The sequence below is a fragment of the Muscardinus avellanarius genome, assembly GCF_963383645.1.
Source record: "Muscardinus avellanarius genome assembly, chromosome: 12".
NCBI classification, from domain to species: domain Eukaryota; kingdom Metazoa; phylum Chordata; class Mammalia; order Rodentia; family Gliridae; genus Muscardinus; species Muscardinus avellanarius.
Window position 1 is genome coordinate 4,173,270 of NC_137798.1, and position 20,919 is coordinate 4,194,188.

Here is a 20,919-nt window from a genome sequence, read left to right on the forward strand (position 1 = left end):
GGGGTTCCTGGAAGCCCTTCTACCTCCGGGCTACACTCCCAGACCTATTTTTATATTTTTATTTGGAAACAGGGTCTCCTAAGCCAGCGCGCGGGGCTGGCTTCGAACCTGCGCGATCCTCCTGTCTTCGCCTCCCAAGCGCGGGGATGACAAGCGTGCGCACCACGCCCGGCTCCCCGCCCCTTTTTTATTTCCTCTTTTGCAGCAGGGTCTTACTAGGTTGCTGAGTTTCTCTATGTTGCTGAGTCTGGCTCCACACTGCCATTACTGGGATTACTTGGGAGGCTGGAACGGTTCCAGGCATGCACCGCCACGCCCAGCTCTTCCTCTATTTCTAACACCTTGGTTTCTTGGCAGATTCTGGAGGACAAGATTATGTTGAGACTGTTATCCCGAGCAACCAACTACCCAGCGCTGCATTCTTCACCGAGACACAGAGGCAGTTTTCCCGATACTTCACTGAGTTTGAAGAATTACAGCTTCTCGGCAAAGGAGCCTTTGGAGCAGTCATCAAGGTGGCCCAGTTGTCCCAGCCCCTTTTAGACCTCCTCCTCTGTTCCATTTCCACACTTACAGCCTCCACTCCTATTTTAAGGGTGGGGAGGGAAGCAGATAGGCCTGTTTGATGCTCTCTTGGCCCACCTGGGGGTAGAGGTGCCCTGGGCGTATTGGGAACGCGTTGTTCCTCTGTCCTTGCGCAGTGAGAGCACTAATACGAAACCACTGACTCACAGAACTGCAAGTGGAGTCCAGACCTCCGCCTAAAGGACATTTTTGTGGGCTTCGGTTCAGGAAGAAAATTGTTCTCTTTTCCCCCATTTGCTGTTAGAGTTGTTATGAGAGAAAAGGACTCCAGGGTTAGAACAGAGATGGAATTCCTGCTGGGAGATGGCCCTGCCCTAGGGGTCCTGACGGCTTTTCATTTGCCAGCTCTTACTGAGGTGGAGAATTAGTGATGTGTTATTAGGGTGTGTTGAAAGGTCTTCCCTATCTGCCCCTTGTAGAAAGAAGTGTCAGCTATTTTTGTATCATGTACTTTTTCTAAACTTTGGGAGACCAGAATAATATTATAACATATAGTACATATAAGGCGTGTGTCAGCTTTCACATATGAAGGTGCCCCACTGTCGGGAGCTTGGATGTGTTAAGATTCTGAGAGTATGAAGCAGAAGCATTACTCTTACTGTAGGAGGCCTCTTACACTGAAGAAGAAGAAGAAAAAAAAAAAAGACTGAAATTAGTTTTTCCTAAGGCTAAAATTAAAAAGAAACTTGGGAGGCTGAGACAGGAGAATCACACGGGTTCGAAGCCAGCCTCAGCTACTTGGTAAGGCTCTCAGCAACTTAGTGAGACCCTGTTTCCAAATAAAATATATTTTAAAAAAAGGTCTGGGAGTATAGCCTGGGGGTAGAAAGCCTCTGGGTTCCACCCCTAGTACCACCATAAAAAGAAAACCAAAAACTTAAGTAAGACAGGTATCCTGATCAGAACGAGCATAGTTTTTAGAGGACTTTAGTTCATGGCGTCATTTCGGTCAGGTCCTTTAGCTTTAGCTTCTATTTTAGATTCTTAAATATAAAACAGCCGGGCATGGTGGTGCACGCTTGTAATCCCAGCATTTGGGAGGCTGAGACTGGAGGATTGTGGTTCGCGGACAGCCTCAGCTACTTAGTGAAGCCCTCTGCAACTCAGTGAGACCTGGTTTCAAAATAAAGAATAAAAAAAGTAGGGCAGGGGGTGTAGCTCGGAAGTCGAATCCCCCTGGGTTCCATCCCCAGGATGCCCCCCCCAATATATATATATATATAAAACATTACCAAACTTCATTCCTTGCAAGTACTTAAAAATGATTAGCAAGCTCATAACAAGAGTATCTGTGTACTTAGAGCCCACATTTCTCCTGCAGTTTCTCCCCATGAGAACTCACAGTCTATTTCCACCTCGGGCGTTTCCAGTCTGCTCAGAGAGGTGCGTTTCATCAGCAGTTGGACCCTTTGTTGCTTCCATGCCTTTCTTTCTCGCTTTCTCTTTTCTTTCTTTCCTTCCTTCCTTCCTTTCTTTGTCCTGGAGGTTGAACCCAGTGGCATGCTACCTCCAAGCTGTCCCCAGTCCTTTTCAGTCTGTACTGTGAAACAGGCCTTGCTGCGTAGCGGAGGCTGCCTTCAACCTGCCACCCTCTCCTCTCCGCCTCCCAGGCCTGGATCACAGGCTGCGTAGCGGAGGCTGCCTTCAACCTGCCACCCTCTCCTCTCCGCCTCCCAGGCCTGGGATCACAGGCATGCCCCACAGTATCTGGCTATCTTCTCATTTTAACAAATGAATTCCTAGAAATTTCCAGGCAGCCCTGCTCCTAGTCAGTAACGTAGAGCATACGTGCTGTGTTCTAAGGCACGAGAGGTGCAGCAGGCAGTGCCGAGACCGCCCACGGTGGTCCTCGGTCGCGGCAGGTAGGGACGCGGGCTGTCGCTTCTTGAGCACATTCCATGTTTCAGGTTGTGTGGCCAACAGACCTCGTCTTTCCATCTCAAGACATTGCTATGAGGAGAGGTGGCCCCACGTCCCAGGTGAGGGACTGAGGCTCAGAGTTGTTCCTTCTACCTAAGGCTGCACACATTTACTCAGGTTAAGGCAGCTCGCAGACCACATCTGCTTTACTTGAAACTCGTGTTCTTTTTTTTTTTTTTTAATTTTTTTTATTTTGGTGGTACTGGGGGTGGTTCCCAGAGCTTTCTACCTTCAGGCTATACTCCCAGACCTATTTTATATTTTTCTATTTGGAAACAGGGTCTCAGTAAGTTGCTGAGAGCCTCACTAAGTAGCTGAGGCTGGCTTCGAACCTGCGCGATCCTCCTGTCTCAGCCTCCCAAACGCGGGGATTACAAGCGTGCGCCACCACGCCCGGCGAAACTCAGTGTTTCCATGGTAAAAGGTTATCTGAAACTGAATTTTATAGGACCCCTTTCTTACTCAGAGTAGTATTTATTTGTTTATTTTGCGGTACTGAGGATGGAACCTAGGGGCATTGCACCTCTGAGCCACACTCCCGGTCCTATTTTTTAGTTAATTTGCTTATTTGTTTGTTTGTTTATTTTTTTATTTATTGGTGGTACTGGGGTTCCTGGAAACCCTTCTACCTCTGGGCTACACTCCCAGATATATATATATATTTGGAAAGAGGGTCTCTTAAGCCAGCGCGGCTGGCTTCGAACCTGCGCGATCCTCCAGTCTCAGCCTCCCAAATGCTGGGATGACAAGCGTGCGCCACCACGCCCAGCTAGGAGTGGTTTTTAATACTCTAATCAAAGCCGGGGCCAGAGGATGATGCTGTCTTTTGTCAGTCGTAATCCACCCATCTCTCCTTCCCATATCTAGTTGTGGCCTTTCTAGAGTGTATCATTCACCTCTGTTGATCTGCGTGGTTGAGGGTAGAACATTCCAGTGAAAGAAACCTTTCAACAGTTAATTCAGTCACACCGATCACACAGTGAAGCTGCCAGGGGTAAGGATGCCTCCAGGAGGATCTGGGGGCTTGCCTCGGAAACATTTTCATATAGGCTTATTATTTTATTGTGCTCATAATAATATCCTTCTGGTTTCAGGAATGTCATATCATCAGTCATAATCTTAAGTGTGCAACAAAACCAATAGACAGTAATTGTGTTAATAGTAATAGCCGTTATCCACTAAGCACCTTTTTTTTTACAAGACCTTGATACAGTGCTTTACCCGTGTTATGTTATTTAATCCTCACCGCACCATTTGGGCAAGTAATGGAAATGGTATAAATGCCATTGTATAAGTAAGACAACTGAGTCTTAAGGAAATGAAGTAATAAATTCAGTGATTAAACCCAAATTAACACAGCTTTATAAGTTGAAGAATTATTGACTTCAGGTCGATTAAAATTCCTGGAGTTTAGTGTGTGTTCAGTGTAAAAAAAAAATATATATATAGAAATGGAAAACATCAAAGTTTACACTGAATTTAGAAAATAATTTTTATTTTAAACCCAAAATTTACTTAGAAATTTAGCTGGATGGACACTGGAAGAGCAGGGACGTCATCGTCAATCAACTGAACGATCACGATGTAGGTTGTTTCCCCGGGCTCTTCTCGCACCTCGGGCTGGGGTGAACTGTTTCCTAGGTCTGTGGCCGTCGGCCAGCCCTCGGCTCTCACAACCCCAGCTCCTCCGGGGGGACCGGGCCAGGTGCGGGTCCTGCGCGGTCCTGACGGCCCCCCACCCCGCGCTCGGCAGGTGCAGAACAAGCTGGACGGCTGCTGCTACGCGGTGAAGCGCATCGCCATCAACCCGGCCAGCCGGCACTTCCGCAGGATCAAGGGCGAGGTCACGCTGCTGTCGCGCCTGCACCATGAGAACATCGTGCGCTACTACAACGCCTGGATCGAGCGGCACGAGCGCCCCGCCGGGCCCGGCTCGCCGCCCCCCGCCCCGGGGCCCCCGGCCCGGGACCCCAGCGACAGCGTGGAGGCCGCCGCGCCGCCGCCCATCAGCAGCTCGGTGGAGTGGAGCACGTCGGCCGAGCGCTCGGCCAGCGCGCGCTTCCCCGCGGCCGGGCCCGGCTCCAGCAGCGACGAGGACGAGGACGAGGACGAGGACGAGCACGAGGGCGTCTTCGCACAGTCCTTCCTGTAAGGATGCGCGGGCTGGCCCGGTCTGGAGGGGAGCCGGCGCGGTGGTACACGCTGGCCCCCCGCGCTTGGGAGGCCGAGACAGGAGCATCGCGCGGGTTCGAAGACCCTGTTTCCAAATACAATATAAAATAGGTCTGGGAGTGTGGCCCGGAGGTAGCTGGCCCCTGGGTTCCACCCCCAGTACCACCCCCCAAAAAATCCGGAGGTGTGACCCTGTTAAAAAGAAAGGAAGGCATGAAAGCCGCGTTTAGAAAGGAACCAAGTGCAATCCAATGCAATTCTTGCCCCACTGTCCTCAGAAGACTTCCAAAATCCAAGCCCTAGAGAAAGAAAACAAATTACTTCCTTTATTCAGCTTAACACATCTTAGAGAATTTCTTATAGGTATTCCTCTAGATAGGCTTCCAACCCCATGGAACATTTAAGAACTAATTTGGGAGCAGGGCAAGGTGGCCTGTGCAGGCCTAGCATCCCAGCTACTTGGGAGGCTGAGACAGAAGGACGCAAGTTCCAGGACACCTTGGGCAATTTAGGGGACCTTGTGTCAAAAATAAAATAAAAGGCTGGGGTGTAACTTAGTAGTAGAGCGCTTGCCTAGCATGCACAAGCCTTGGGTTCAAGCCCCAGTACCACACACAAAAAGTACTAATTTGGGGTCTTGATGTCATACCAACTCCAGTTCCAAAAAACATACCAAACTAATGATTATGACCCCCCCAAAAAATATTTTGACTCTAAAATTGATCTCAGAAGCTACTTTCATGATTTTATTTTTTATATACAGTTGACTACAATTTATCATAACTCTTAGCTATAAAAACTTTTTAGAAAATGTAATCTGGCTAATTTCTAAAAGTTCTGTTCACAGTAATAGCAAAATACAAACCAGCAGGTTGTTGTGTACAGATTTACTCTGTGGGTTCATAGTATAATGTCTCTAGTATCTTTTGCTTTCTAATAATTAACAAGAGTGAAGATTTGGTTTCCTTACTGTTTCTCTATTTCTTTTTAAGACCTGCTTCAGATTCCGAAAGTGATATTATCTTTGACAATGAAGATGAGAACAGTAAAAGTCAGAATCAGGTAAATATAATTATACCATTTTATTCATCATAAAGTGGGTGTTAGAAAACTAACATCTGGCAGGGCGTGGTGACACACGCTTGTAATCCCAGTACTTGGGAGGCTGAGGCAGGAGAATCGCACACGTTCGAAGCCAGCCTCAGATACTTAATGAGGCTCTCAGCAACTCAGTGAGACTATTTCCAAATGAAAATATAAAATAGGTCTGGGAGTATAGCTCGGAGTTAGAAGGCCCTGGGTTCCATCCCCAGTGCCACACACACACACAAAAGGAAAAATAAAACTACATCTGATATTATAAATCTCAGATATGATATACAAATACCAATTTAAAACATGATCATTCATTTTATTTATTTATTTATTTTACTTTTTTATTTATTTATTTTTTTGGTGGTACTGGGGTTCCTGGAAGCCCTTCTACCTCCGGGCTACACTCCCAGACCTATTTTTACATTTTTATTTGGAAACAGGGTCTCCTAAGCCAGCATGCGCGGCTGGCTTCGAACCTGCGCGATCCTCCTGTCTCTGCCTCCCAAGCGCGGGGATTACAAGCGTGCGCCACCATGCCCGGCATTAATTTATTTATTTTTTGGTGGTACTGGGGTGGAACCCAGAGACTTTCTACCTCCGGCTATACTCCCAGACCCACTATACTCCCAGACCCATTTTATATTTTATTTGGAAACAGGGTCTCACTAAGTTTCTGAGAGCCTCACTAAGTAGCTGAGGCTGGCTTCGAACCTGCGCGATCCTCCTGTCTCAGCCTCCCAAGCGCGGGGATTACAAGCGTGCGCCACCACGCCTGGCTTGATCATTCATTTTAAAATATATACTATTTGCACAGCGTGGTGGCGCACGCTTGTAATCCCAGCATTTGGGAGGCTGAGACCGGAGGATCGTGGTTCCTGGCCAGCCTCAGCTACTTAGTGAGGCCCTTTCAACTCAGAGACACTCTGTTTCAAAATAAAGAATAAAACCCGGGCGTGGTGGCATACACTTGTAATCCCAGCATTTGGGAGGCTGAGACTGGAGGATCACAGTTCACGGACAGACTCAGCTACTTAGTGAGGCCCTCTCCAACTCAGTGAGACCCTGTTTCAAAATAAAGAATAAAAAACACAGGACAGGGGGTGTAGTTCGGAGGTCGAATGCCCCTGGGTTTCATCCCCCAGACCTGAAAAAAAAAAAAAAGAAAGAAAAGAAAAAGAATAAAAAATAGGGCTGGGGTGTAGCTCAGAGGTTGAATGCCCTCCTGGGTTCCATCCCCAATACCAAAAACAAAAAAAATAAAAAAAGTTTCCTAGAGGATTTGGAGAGTAGCCAGTATGGTCTCAAACCATAACTGAATACAAATTAATTGAGTAACCAAACAGTCTCTTCATGAAGTTACCTTGATATCTCTCATATCAACTAATCTTTATTTTCATGTGCTATCCTTTAGAACAGTGTTTTAATCTGTGTTATTATCCCATAAGGAGATATGAAATCAATTTAGGTTAAAACCAGACTTTCGTTACTTCTAATGCTGTACAGAGTACCAAAGTGTACCCTATTTCTAGTAAAAGGAAACTTTGTTTCTGGAACTCATTCCTCATGAGCGTGTGTACTGAGCATGGTGTAAAATACACTTCTTCGTGTGGTTCATGGCTTAAAAAGTGAGAAAAACACTGCTCCGGCCTCCGACCCTGCTCCGCTCTGCAGCTCCCGTGCCTGGGCAGCGGGCCTCCCTGCTGGTGCCTGGAGCTCGGGCCGGCCTTCCAGCTGCTCGGCATGGCGGCTTGTTGCTGTAGAGACTCCTTCTACAACTATGTGGAAAGTGACGACTTGATCCCAGGGATAAAAACAAAGCTGGCAGTTGTAAGGGCGCGGTCAGAGCACATCAAGGGAAGTGCACATGTGAGCTCTGTTAGTGAGCAGCTGATTCTAAAGAGCTGTGAGTGCACGACCCAGTGCTTTCTATAACTACTAGATAACTACTTTCTATAATTACTAATAAGTTCCTTATTGACTAAAACCACCTGAAGATCTTTTGGGCTTAAATTTATTAGCTATACATTTAACCAAGATAATAGCATAAACCATCTAAACTACTGCTAAAGCGAAAGTTAGTTATACATTTAATTATTACGGGGGCGCCAAAATATGATCCTGGTTTTTCTTGGGTAAGGGCAGCATTCCATGGACATTCTAATGGATGAGTAAGAGCCTCTGAGAGATTAATAAACTTCTACAGATGATCCCCAGGGTAAGTAAATGATCCAAGAACAGAACCTAAATGTTTTCAGAGCAGAGATTTTGGGGTGTTTCTTCTTTGATAAGGGAGAAATACTGAAAAATTCTTCATAAAAACTATTAATCATATGGTCAGATGCTAATTGATACCTTTTCCATACTTCAGGATAAAAGTATTTAAAAACATCTTTCAGATGAAAAAATAAAGTTTTTTAAAGATACCATATATTAGGAAGAAAATTAGCTGTAGGGGACAGCCTCCAGCAGCAGGTTGTCTCTGGAAGTGGTCTAGAGGGTCACTTGCTCAAAGGAGCAGCTGAGTGCTTGCTTGTTCTCTGAGGGCATAACTCAGAGAGTAGTCTGCCCTTTGGAAGTGTGGTCACATTTAAATTGCTGTAGCCCTGGGCCTTGTGGTGCACACTTGTAATCCCAGTACTTGAGACGCTGAGACAGGAGGATTGTAGGTTCATGGCCAGCATCAGCTACTTGGTGGGGCCTTCTACGACTTACTAAGACCCTGTTTCAAAATAAAGAATAAAAAATAGAGCTGGAGGTGTAGCTCAGAGGTAGGATGCCCCTGGGTTCCAACCCTAGTTCTGCAAGTAAATGAACATTGCGTTAGCTAATTCTCACCAAAGAACTTCATTCCAGTAACACTGAAGCCTTAAATTATTAGCCCATATGCATGCTGCCCCTCTTAGCCATCGGAGGCCATTGTTGGTAAGAAAGAATTCACTTCACAAGGAATTGTTCTGTGGGTTGCACTACTTTAATACCTCCCAGTGTCCTCTTGGCCCCGTTGTTCTGTGTAGCAACCGCCTGGAAGCTACACGGGCGATTCTCATCACAGACTTGCCTTAAAATTGTTGTGAACTTCTAAAGGACAGAGGTTGTGCTCTGCTCATCGACAGGCAGCGGGATGGCCCTTGAGGTGAGGGTGGGCACGGATGCTTGGTGTCGATGGTGGTGATTTGTTTGATTTCAGCCCCCAGTCTGAGTTCTCGTGTGTTCTTCTCGAGTTAGGGTGAAGACTGCAATGAAAAGGACAGTTGCCACGGAAGTGAGGCATCAGTGACGACCGAGGCCGTGCACTACCTGTACATCCAGGTGAGGCCCCGCGCAGCAGCTCCCAGTGGTCGCTGGCAGGCATGTTTCAGGACGCACCAACAAGACAGCAAACAGAAGAGGGTGTGTTACCATTGCCGAAGAGCAATTGGCCCAGGGCAGTGACAGCATGGAGGCCCTTCCTCGTAGCTTATCAAAGGGTGCCATCACAGCCCGGGTCCACACTCGGGCTGTGTGCATGCACATCCTGGATCCACTTGGCACAGCTCTGAGTTCAGACAAGGTTCTTCAGCCTCTGTGCCTTGGTTTTCCCATCTACAAATTAAATGATAGTAGCTAGCCGGGCGTGGTGGCGCACACTTGTCATCCCAGCATTCGGGAGGCTGAGACAGGAGGATCACAGTTTGTGGACAGCCTCAGCTACTTAGTGAGGCCCTCTTCAACTTAGTGAGATCCTGTTTCAAAATAAAGAATAAAAAATAGGACAGGGGGGTGTAGCTCGGAGGTCGAATATCCCTGGGTTCCATGGTTCCATTCCCAGACCCGCAAAAAAAAAAAAAAAAAAAAAAAAAAAAAAAGATATCTTATAGGGTTATAAAAGCAAAGGAGCCAGGCGCAAGGGGCACACCCATGTAATCCAGCTACTCAGGAGGTGGAGCAGAGACTCACAAGTTGAGGCCTTTCTGGAAGCCATTCTGAGCTACTTAGTGAGACCCTGTCTCAAAGTAAATTTTAAAAAACACGGGTGCAAAGGCCTAAGTCAGTGGAAGAGCGCTTGCCCAGCATGCAGGAAGCCCTGAGTTCAGTGCCCAGCGGGGGAAAGACTAAATGAGATGGCCTGGATGAAGTGTTTAGAACTATCTCTGAGTTCCATAAGTTCTATACTGGACATGCCCAAAAACTCCCTGGATCTAACCAGCTGAATCTAGGCAAAGTGAGTGCCATATCCAGGAACCTCTGGGAGACAAAAGCCATAGACAGACCAGTTCCTACGAGGCATTACTAAGAAGCAGCCTGCTTACCTGCCAGAGCAGGAGCACCCGCCATGGCAGCGGGCCGTGCCAGCGAGACAGATTGGGTAGTTTTCCTGGGACTGAGTGGTTTCAGGTACGCCCTAACAAATAACTTTAACATACCAGTTACAGGTAGTAAACCGTTTATCCCCCAAACTGCTGTTTATTGAGTACCTACCATCTGCCATTTCTCTCTAAAAAACCAAGGGGAAACATGGATGTGAAGGAGGTACATTGGGGCGCAGTGGCTGTGGAGTGGGAATCAGAAAAGGCATTGAGCCGGGCGTGGTGGCGCACACTTTTAATCCACGTGCTTGGGAGGCTGAGACGGGAGGATCGCACAGGTTCGAAGCCAGCCTCAGCTACTGAGTGAGGCTCTCAGCAACTCAGTGAGACCCTGTTTCCAAATAAGGTATAAAATGGGTCTGGGAGTATAGCCTGGAGGTAGAAAGCCTCTGGGTTCCACCCCCAGTACCACAAATAAATAAATAAAAATAAAAAGACAAAATTTTATTGCAATCTCAATTTTCCTATTATTTTGTACAAAGACTAAACAAGTAAGTCTTTGTGTGAGTGTGTGTTTGTGGAGGGAACAAATACCGGGGACTGAACCCAGGGGCATTCTACCTCCAAGCCACACCCCTGCCCTTGTTTTATTTTTGAAACAAGGTCTCACTAGGTTGCTGAGAGTCTCACTACTTGCTGAGGCTGTCCTCAAATCTGCGGTCCTCCTTTCTTAGCCTCCTGAGTGCTGGGATTACAATCATGCACCACCAAGCCCAGCTAAGTCTTTTTTAAAAATAACCAATTATATAAAAATAAAAATGAAGGGCTAGGGATGCAGCTCAGTAGTAGATCCCTTGCCTAGCGTGTGTGAGGCCCTGGGCATGATCCCCGGTACTGCAAAAAAGTTTTAAATGATGGTGTTGGGGTGCTAAGATTATGCATATTGGTTCCAACGTACTTTAATACTGGTGATTAATAACTCAGAAGACCTGGGTTTTTTTCTTTTCTTTTTTTTTTTTTTGTACGGGGGTCAAACCCGTGAGAATTCTACCTGTAAGCTATACCCCATCCTTTTTATTTCTTATGTTTTTCTTGAAACAAGGTCTCGCTAAATTGCTGAGGCTGGCCTCAAACTTGTGATTACAAACTAAGATTACAGGCACATGCCACCATACCCAACTCAAGACTCTCCACAAATAAAAAAATAAAGTAAGGCTGAGGTTGTATCTCAGATGTAGAATGTCCACAGGTTCGATTTCTAGTATCACAAATACAAGTTAAATGCTCTTTGTTGTTGTTGTTGTTGTTGTTGTAAAAACAAGTCTTTCCTATAAACTGTCTAAAGTCCATATGAGAAGTGTTCAGTGGATGACTGCGTCGATCGCAGCCCCCTGACCTAGACTAACCAGCCCCCGCCCGCCCGCCCGCCCGCAGATGGAGTACTGTGAGAGGAGCACGCTGCGCGACACCATCGACCAGGGCCTGCACCGCGACCCCGGCCGGCTCTGGAGGCTCTTCCGAGAGGTCCTGGAGGGATTGGCTTACATCCACGAGAAAGTAAGCTTACAACACTCCAAAACTCATGCCTACCTACATGCATGCTTACTAAAAATCAAATGTGAAAATGTAGATGGGCGTGGTGGCGCACGCTTGTGATCCCGGCATTCGGGAGGCTGAGACAGGAGGATCGCGGTTCGCAGCCAGCCTCAGCTACGTAGTGAGGCCCTCTGCATCTCAGACCCTGTCTCAAAATAAAGAATAAAAACTAGGGCTGGGGGTGGAGCTCGGAGGTAGAATGCCCCTGGGCTCCATCCCCAGATCTGCAAAAAAAAAAAAAAAACATAGAAAACTTTAGTATATTGAAATAATCTATTTTTATAGATAGAACAGAGTTCAAAAGACAAAGAAACAGTACCAAGAATTAGGACAGAGACCAGCAAGCTGCACGGCACAGGTCAAACCAACGCACGCTTATTTCTGTATGGCCTATGAGTCAAAGCTTTTAGATATTTTTCAGTGGTTATAAAAGACCAAAGGAAGAATATTCATGACATGAAAATTACATGAAGTTCTAATTTTATTGTCTGCGATATGATTTTCTTAGACCAAAGCCATGCTCATGTTATGGATTGCCTGTACCTGTTTTACCGTAACAGCAACCTTGAGTAGTCGCAGCAAACGGTATAACCTGAAAGCCTAAATATTTACTAACTGGCCCTTTTTAGAAGAAGTTTGCCAACCCCTGGAAATATTTAACTTGTGTGGAATGTTGAAGATGATTCCTTGATTGGTTCAGAATAGCGAGACTGTGATTAATACGGATAAAGATTTAATTCTAGCCAGGTGTGGTTGCACATGCCTGTAATCCCAGCACTTGAGAGACTGAGACAGGAGGATGGCAGGTTCCAGGCCGGTCTCAGTGACTTGGTGACCCTGCTTCAAAATAAAAAATAGCTGAAGCTACAAAAAAGAAATTCTAACTGAATGAATGCTTCCCTTCCTAGGAGCGCGGGGAAACTAGAAGCCATCAATTGAGGAGAGGAATGAGCGTCCGGATAGCATAGCCTGCTACATCTACAAAACGCTGTTTTAAAGCTAGAGATTGCCATTATGATGTGAATGCTAGTGGACCTAGCTTCAGGACGGGCATTGCTTCCATTTTTAGATTAGGATGGTCTAATGCATTAACCAGTAGAAATACACTAGTTTTTTCCTTTGCCTCCATTTTCTCAAACCTCAAAATGTTTATACTGTACTGTATTTATACTGAGCAGCCAGGGCTGTAGTTTTCAAATGATTTGTGGGAAGCAGGATTTGTCAGGATGGAAAGGAAGATGAGTTCTGATGGGAGCCATTAGAACTCTATTACCGTAGCATTCCAGAACCCTGTCCTGTGTGCTCGCTTCCTCTGCCGACCATTTGCTGACACTGCTGCACCCAGACACCGGCGGCAGGAGCAACCCTCCGCTGGAGAGGGACTCGTATTTGGAGGGAGCCAGAATTTACCCCCGTGCAGTGGAAGGAGGGTCATGCAGTGTTCTTGTTGCATTTAATTATTTTCTGTATTATTTTATGAACCATCAGGAAGAAGACAAAGCAGGGTTCATGCAACATTCAATCCTTGAGCACCTGCTGCGTGTGCCAGGGATGCAAAGCCAGTTCTTTGGAATTGCCATCAACGGAAGGCTCCTGAGGGACTGGCACTTGTAGACGTTGACACAGTAGATTGCGTGGAGAAAAGCAAGAGTGTGCTAGGCCCGGGGAGGAGTGCAAAGAAAGGGACAGAAACAGGAGGAAAGGTGCTTTGATGAGCCCAGTAGGGGGGTCCTTGGACATCACCTGATCAAGACCACTGCCAGGTGGAACGGGGAATCCTAGAGAGTCACCAGGCCACTGGGAGACGTTCTAGGGACCAGATCCCAGCCCAGGGTGGTTTGCGGGAGAAGACTTCATCCCGTTTCCCCACCACGCTGGCCTTTCCTTTCAGGAGACAGGCGTAAGTATAAACTGTGAGTAGGAAGAGCCATTGGTTTCTTCACTCTCTTCCGACAGGGCATGATTCACCGGGATTTGAAGCCCGTCAACATTTTTTTGGATTCTGATGACCATGTGAAAATAGGTGATTTTGGTTTGGCAACCGATCACCTAGCCTTTGCTGTGAGTATTTTAAAAATGAGACTCCACCTGCGCACTCCCCGAGTGATTGTTTAGGCTTTGAAACCGTGAGCAGGAGTTAGTGAGTGCCTTCCACTTGAGGGACACGAAATTGCTGGCTTGTGAATAATACTTAGGTCAAAGGGATATAATATTTAATGAAATAATTGATGTTAGTCTCCCATACCACCACTCTGCAAGATGTTTGATGCTTGCTTACGGGGCTTTTATTACTTTTATGGAGATGAGGCTCACAAACATAAAACACTGAGATCCAGCTCTATATAGCATGTAACCCGAAGTGTTCTTCACAGCATCATTCAGTAGTTTTTAACATACAAGCTAATGAATGTGAAGTGAAATATGATACAGGAGCAAAGAGAAAATGTACAGCTGTGAGCATCGAGGAAAGCATTATTATAGTTATTCTAATTTCCATGCAGTATTTTTCAGTGTGTCTTCATTTAGAAATGGCCAGGCCTCGCTGTGGAGTACTCTTAACGTTTTAATTTGCCATTTGGCTTCCTTCTGTTTTTAGGCTGATGGGAAGCAAGATGATCAGGCAGGAGATCACGTGATAAAATCAGACCCTTCGGGTAAGTCTGTTCTTCATCTGTGTATTTAAAAGGGACCACAGCCAGGCGTGGTGGTGCACGCTTGTAATCCCAGTACTTGGGAGGCTGAGACAGGAGGATCGCGGTTCAAGGACAGCCTCAGCTGCTTAGTGAGGCCCCTTGCAACTCAAGTGAGACCGTTTCAAAATAAAGAATAAAAAATAGGGCTGAGGGTGTAGTTCGGAGGTAGAATGCCCCTGGGTTCCATCCCTGGTACTGCAAAAGAAGGAAGGAAGGACGGACGGACCACAGCCAGGTGTGGTGGCACACGCTTGTAATCGCTGTACTTGGAAGGCTGAGACAGGATAATTGCAGGTTCAAAGCCAGCCTCTGCAACTTAGTTAGGCTCTCAGAAACCTAGTGAGACTCTGTTTCCAAATAAGAAATAAAATCAGGTTGATGGTGTGACTTGGAGATAGAACCCCTCTGAGTTCAATCTCAGTTCCAAAAAAATAAAATAAGAGAAGACCATAAAATTTCTTAACTTGAGACTTGCTTTTCACTTGTACAGATTTTATTCTAAGAAAATTTTTAATTATTCACTCAACAAAATTATAAAGGTACTTTTTTGTTTTGTTTTGTTTTTGAGGTACTGGTGATGGAACCCAGGGGTATTCTACCTGTGAACTACATCCCCAGCCCTATTTTTTATTCTTTATTTTGAAACAGGGTCTCACTGAGTTGCAGAGGGCCTCACTAAGTAGCCGAGGCTGGCCGCGACCCACAATCCTCCCGTCTTTTCTTTTCACCGTGTTAAATACTCGTTAGAACCCTGAGGGCTTCAGTTAGTAGTATAATTAGCTCCCATGTGCAGACAGCCCCACTTTGGCCAGCCCAAGTGATCATGTGAGGGTACCCAGGACCTCATCTGTCTGGGGTCTTTCTGGCATCACTCCGCTTCGCAACAGCAGGGACAGCTTTGTGTGGGACAGGGTGTGTGGCCTGCAGGACCTGCAGTTAACAGTTTGACACAGTGCACACTGCTTCTTCCTGTGAGTGTTGTAGTTAACAGATCAAGCCTCACTCGTAGGAGACTTTTTTTTTTTTTACTTTACCTCAACCCTAAGTCCCATTACTGGAGAGCTTTCCCTCTGGTTTTCTCCACACAGGCCATCTGACTGGGATGGTTGGCACTGCACTATATGTGAGTCCAGAGGTCCAAGGAAGTACCAAGTCTGCGTACAACCAGGTACAGAGATTTTGGGGAAAGGAAAGTTTCAAAAGCGAAGCAGTGGCAAGAACATTAAGATTACAGCATTCAGGGCTTAGTTGCTAGCTGAAATAGTCAGGAACATTCACCAGTTCATACTCCAGCCAGGACACAGGGCCCGAGGACAGGACGGAGGCTGGCACTGTTGCTGCCAGGAGCTTTCCGTCCATCTATCCGTCCATCCATCCATCCGTCCATCCATCCACCCATCCATCCATCCATCCATCCACCCATCCATCCATCCATCCATCCACCCATCCATCCATCCATCCATCCGTCCATCCATCCACCCATCCATCCATCCACCCATCCACCCATCCACCCATCCATCCACCCATCCATCCATCCATCCACCCATCTATCCATCCATCCACTCATCCATCCATCCATCCATCCGAAGAATGCAGGAACTGGCCCCTGTCCTGGGCAAGGTTCCAGGGAAGGTAGCAGAGCCCCAGCCCTCAGGGAGCTTATGCAGTGGTGGCTGAAGCAGACAATACACATGTAAAGAGTAAGAAAAACAACAATAAACTGCAATAAGTGTAACAAAGGAAGTAGAGTCAAGTGACGAGTAGCATCTTGTAACCAGGGCCATCTTCTCCCGGTACACTGGCCGGGGACGGCCTCCTGGAAGGGTCACTTAGGATACAGGAGGAGGAGCCACAAGCCGCACACAGTTGGGGGGTTGGAGGGGAAGGGAAGCCACAGCCATGAAGAGGAGAGCCTGAGTGAGGGGCAGCTGGCTCAGGTCAGGACATTGGAAGGTCCTGGGGCTCCAGCACAGTGGGGTGCAGCTGAGGGAGGCGGCTCTGGGGCTCAGATGGTGAAGAGCCAGGGTGGCCACGTGAGGAGTGTGGGGTTGATTGCAAGAGCAGAGAGCGCCCGGTGCTGGGCCTGCGGCTTTGCAGAAGGGCTTGCGGGCTGCTGGGACCTGGCACGGGCAGGCCGTAGAATGTGTGGGGAGAAAGGTGCTGAGAGGGGAAGCAGAATTTTCTTGAAGACTGGGTGTCAAGGAAGAGCAGGCTAGGGTTTCTGCCTGAGTAGCTGAGTGAAAGGCGGTTGACTAAGGTGAGGGGACAGGGAGAGACAGGAAAGGGAGAAGAGTGCTGGAAGAGTCCATTTGAGGCATGTTAGTTTGAAAAGCCTGATGAGGAATCCAACCTGGACATCCGGTAGGTTGTCAGAGAGCCGAGACTGGAGTTCAGAGGGAGAGCAGAGGGAGAGGTATAAATCAGGGCTGTCAGCACAGATGGGACCTAAAGCCAGGAGACTGGATGAGCTCGCCCAGGGCAAGAGTAGAGAGCTGGATTTGAAAACGAGACCCGGCAGGCAGTGTGCATGAAAGCAGATCTCAGGCTTGCAGCGGAACCTCAAGCCTGGGTTTTGTTCTGACAGGGAGCACAGGGCAGTGACACAGAGTTGAACTAGATCTCTAGGTTCCCAGAGAGAGGGAGGGGAGCCAGGGTGCAGCCACCGTGGGCCTTCAAGTCGCCTGTCTGAAGTCAGTGGACAGTTATCATGAGGTCCTGAGAAGTGCTGTGCCTTCTGCCCTGGCGCCTCTACCTTCTGGTCCATCCAGAGGAGACAAAGCGATTGCTGAAAGGAGCCCACCACAGCCTTGTTGATATGGTGAGAAATAAGAGTCTGAAAATGAAAGCCGGTTAGTTATGAAGCTGTGTAATTGAATATCACATGTCAGAAAATATTTCTACTCTATTAAGTGAATAAAAGAAACAGTATTATGATTTTAGTTTGTAATATAGGGGTGTGTGTGTGTGTGCATGTGTGTGTGTTTTGTGGTCCTGGGGTGTAACCCAGGGGCTTTTCTACCTCTGGGCTATGCTTATTTGGAAACAGGGTCTCGCTAAGTTGCCGATAGCCTCACCAAGTAGCTGAGGCTGGCTTCGAACCTGTGCGATCCTCCTGTCTCAGCCTCCCAAACGCGGGGATTACAAGCGTGTGCTACCATGCCCAGCTGTGTGTGTTTTTAAAAAGAAGGTGGTATTAAGGGAGATTGCTATTTTCCCCTGGGTGCCTCTCCGTGTGCTTCGCATAACTCTACAGCCAGCACATGCAGGCGGTGCCACCGTGGGTGTTCATTTTGAAGGCTGGAGGTCTGGGGCTAGGTGGAGAGGCGCTCCTGCCGCCGTGAGTCCACACGTGGAGTGTTCCCGGGTGTGGCCCTGCCCCTCCTGCCCCGGCCCAGGCGCACCATTTACACAGGCTCGCTCCGCCTCACTTCTCTTGGGCTACTTTTCTCTTTTTACTGTTGCCATTTGTTTTGTCTTTCTTCATTCATTCTTTAATAATTATCTTGATTATTTATATCATTTTGGTTGCTTTGGGTTTGTGATATTTCCTTCTTTGGCCTTTTTTGGGTTTTCCCAGATTATTGAGATATGATTGACCCCAAAAAAACGGTTTTTTTTTTTTGTTTTTTGGGGTGCTTTTTTCAATACTGAGGATGGAACCCAGAGGCATTCTACCTCTGAGCTACACCCCCAGTCCTATTTTTTATACTTTATTTTGGAACAGAGCCTCACTAAGTAGCTGAGGCTGTCCAAGAACCGCAATCCCCCTGTCTCAGCCTCCCAAGTACTGGGATTATAAGCGTGCGCCACCACGCCCAGCTGAACCCGTATGTATTTAAGATGTTTGGTGTGATGCTTTGACACTGACATACGTTGTGGGCTCACTGCCTCATCCACCCTCACCTAGCTGCCATTTTGTATATGTGGTGAGAACACTTGAGACCCACTCTCTCAGCAAATTTCAAAAATACAATACATTATTGTCATAGCCGGTTCAAGAACAAGACTGTAGCAGCAAGACATCAAGTAATAAGACACTCAGCAACTTAGCAAGACTCTGTTTCCAAATAAAAAATAACATCAGGCTTTGGGCGTAGCTTGAAGGTAGAATGCCTCTGGGTTCGGTCCCCAGTACCACAAAAGATAAACAAACCATTGCTATACATTAGATCTCCAAACTTTATTCATCCTATAACTAAAAGCCTGGACTCTTTGACCAGCCAACACGCCCCTTCCCCCTGATCAGCAGCCCCTAGTAATCCAACATTCAGTTTGCTACACGAGTTAGACTTTATGTAGATTCGGCCTGGGTGAGATCTTGCAGTATCACCCTCCGTGTCTGGCTCATTTCACTTGGCAGTCTGTTTCCCAAGTTGGTCCATGTCATCACAAATGGCAGGGCCCCCTTACTCTGTAAGGCTAAACGGTATTTCATCATGTAAGTTTATATGTATATGCTTGTGTGTATAAACTTTCTCTTTCCATCCTAACAAATGTGAGATGATGCCTCATTGTGGATTTAATTTGTGTTTCCCTGGTGATCAGTCACATTGGGCGTCTTTTCATATACATGTTGGCTACATGTTGGCCATTTCAGCATCTTCTTTGGGGCATTTTCTATTCAGAAGTCTTTTGATTGGGTTTGTTTTGTTTTTCCTTCATTTTTCTGGCTTCTTTCTTTTTTTCTATGAATTGTATGAGTTTCTTACATATCTTGCATGTGAGTATCTTATTTGGCATATGGTGTGTACATATTTTCTCCTGTAGGTTCGCATTTAATTTTTTTCTCTTTGATTCCACTTCCCCATTTTGCCAGGATTATTTACACGATCCTTCTGTGGTATCTTTCCTCTGTCCTCACTGGTATGGTTTAGCAGTCAGTAGCTGATTCTTCTCTTTTCTTTTCCTTCTGGCTCTGCTGGGGATTGAACCCAGGACCTTAGGCATGCTAGGCAAGTGCTCTACCACTGAGCTATAGTCTCAGCCCAAAGCAGATTCTTACAGCAAGTCTTAGTTGTCTTTGCTCATTAGTCATTATTTTCAGTCTTCAGCCACAAATTGTGTGTACATACAGCTAAACTGGTTACAATTAATTTTCAAAGAAAATGTTAAGCCAAATCATGCCAAATAGTTTATCATTTACTAAACAGTCTTTATAACTCTAATTTTTTAAAATAATTCATCAGATTTTTCTAGTGTGCCATGTTTTACACTTAGGCAGACATTACTTCAGCTAACAGTACAGATCCTGTAATTCCCTGACAAATTATATTTTCATATCAAAGCTCTCTAACTGCAATTTTTCTCCCCCCTCAGAAAGTAGATCTCTTCAGCCTGGGAATTATCTTCTTTGAGATGTCCTATCACCCCATGGTGACTGCCTCAGAAAGGATCTTTGTTCTCACCCAGCTCAGAGATGTATGTATCAGACGTTTTGGTGCATTCAATTTCATTAACCTGTCTTAACACAGATCAGAATCGGGGGGCAGTATGTTTTTCTGATATTTGTAATATAGAAGAGGTAGTCTGCTGTCATTTTAATGACTGCTGTGTTGAGACATGTCAAGCTAACCAGTTCTCCCTTTGTAGTGAAATATTTTCTAAACAAGGAAAATCACCCCATTTAAAGGCTAAAAGAGGAGACAGGAGGATCACAGCTAGCAGACAGCCTCAGCTACTTAGTGAAGCCCTTTCAACTCAATGAGACCCTGTTTGCAAATAAAGAATAAAAAATAGGGCTAGGGTGTAGCTCGGAGGTAGAATCCCCTGGGTTCCATTCCTAGTACCCCTAAATAAATAAATAAATAAATAAATAAATAAATATCCCTAGTGCCCCACACACACACACACACATACACACACAAATGCTAAAGAAGAGTTTGGGTAGCCAAAACTTCCAGTATTTAGGAGGGATATTTGTCTTCTGTATTTCTGGTAGGTGGAAATCCCCCTCTGCTTATATGCCTCTAGTGAGGAGGAACTTCCCCAGCTTTTTTTAGAAATCGCTAAATTATAGTTATCCTTTAAACACTGGGGATGAAACCCAGGGACTTTCTAGCTCTAAACTACACACCCCCAGCCCTATTTTTTTTTTTTTTAATTTTTATTTGGAAACAGGGTCTCTTAAGCCAGCACAGCTTAAGAACCTGCGCGATCTTCCTGTCTCCACCTCCCAAGCTCAGGAATTACAAGCGTGCGCCACCACGCCTGCCCCAGCCCTATTTTTTATTCTTTATTTTGAAATAGAGTCTCACTAGCCGGGCGTGGTGGCTCACGCTTGTAATCCCCGCACTTGGGAGGCTGAGACAGGAGGATCACACAGGTTGGAAGCCAGCCTCAGCTACTTAGTGAGGCTCTCAGCAACTTAGTGAGACCCTGTTTCTAAATAAAATGTAAAATAGGTCTGGGAGTATAGCCCGGAGGTAGAAAGCCTCTGTGTTCCACCCCCAGTACCACCAAAAAAAAAAAGAAAAAGAAAAAAGAAAAGAAAGAGTCTCACTGAATTGCAGAGGGCCTCACTAAGTAGTAGCTGAGGCTGCCTTTGAGCCTGAGTGATCCTCCTGTCTCAGCTT

General features: G+C 46.4%; 1 protein-coding gene across 2 annotated transcripts in view; it reads left to right on the plus strand.

Moving 5' to 3' along the window:
• EIF2AK4 (eukaryotic translation initiation factor 2 alpha kinase 4) overlaps positions 1–20,919 on the plus strand; it is a gene marked incomplete at both ends in the record, with an annotated part of 100,404 nt that overhangs the window by 41,436 nt on the left and 38,049 nt on the right. For both annotated transcript variants that reach the window (XM_080707961.1, XM_080707962.1), the window contains 9 exons: positions 358–515; positions 4,259–4,653; positions 5,670–5,739; positions 8,998–9,081; positions 11,493–11,615; positions 13,611–13,715; positions 14,251–14,308; positions 15,436–15,515; positions 19,664–19,765. In XM_080707961.1, the coding sequence (XP_080564087.1) occupies positions 358–515; positions 4,259–4,653; positions 5,670–5,739; positions 8,998–9,081; positions 11,493–11,615; positions 13,611–13,715; positions 14,251–14,308; positions 15,436–15,515; positions 19,664–19,765 (1,175 nt within the window). The remainder of the gene's footprint in view (positions 1–357; positions 516–4,258; positions 4,654–5,669; positions 5,740–8,997; positions 9,082–11,492; positions 11,616–13,610; positions 13,716–14,250; positions 14,309–15,435; positions 15,516–19,663; positions 19,766–20,919) is intronic.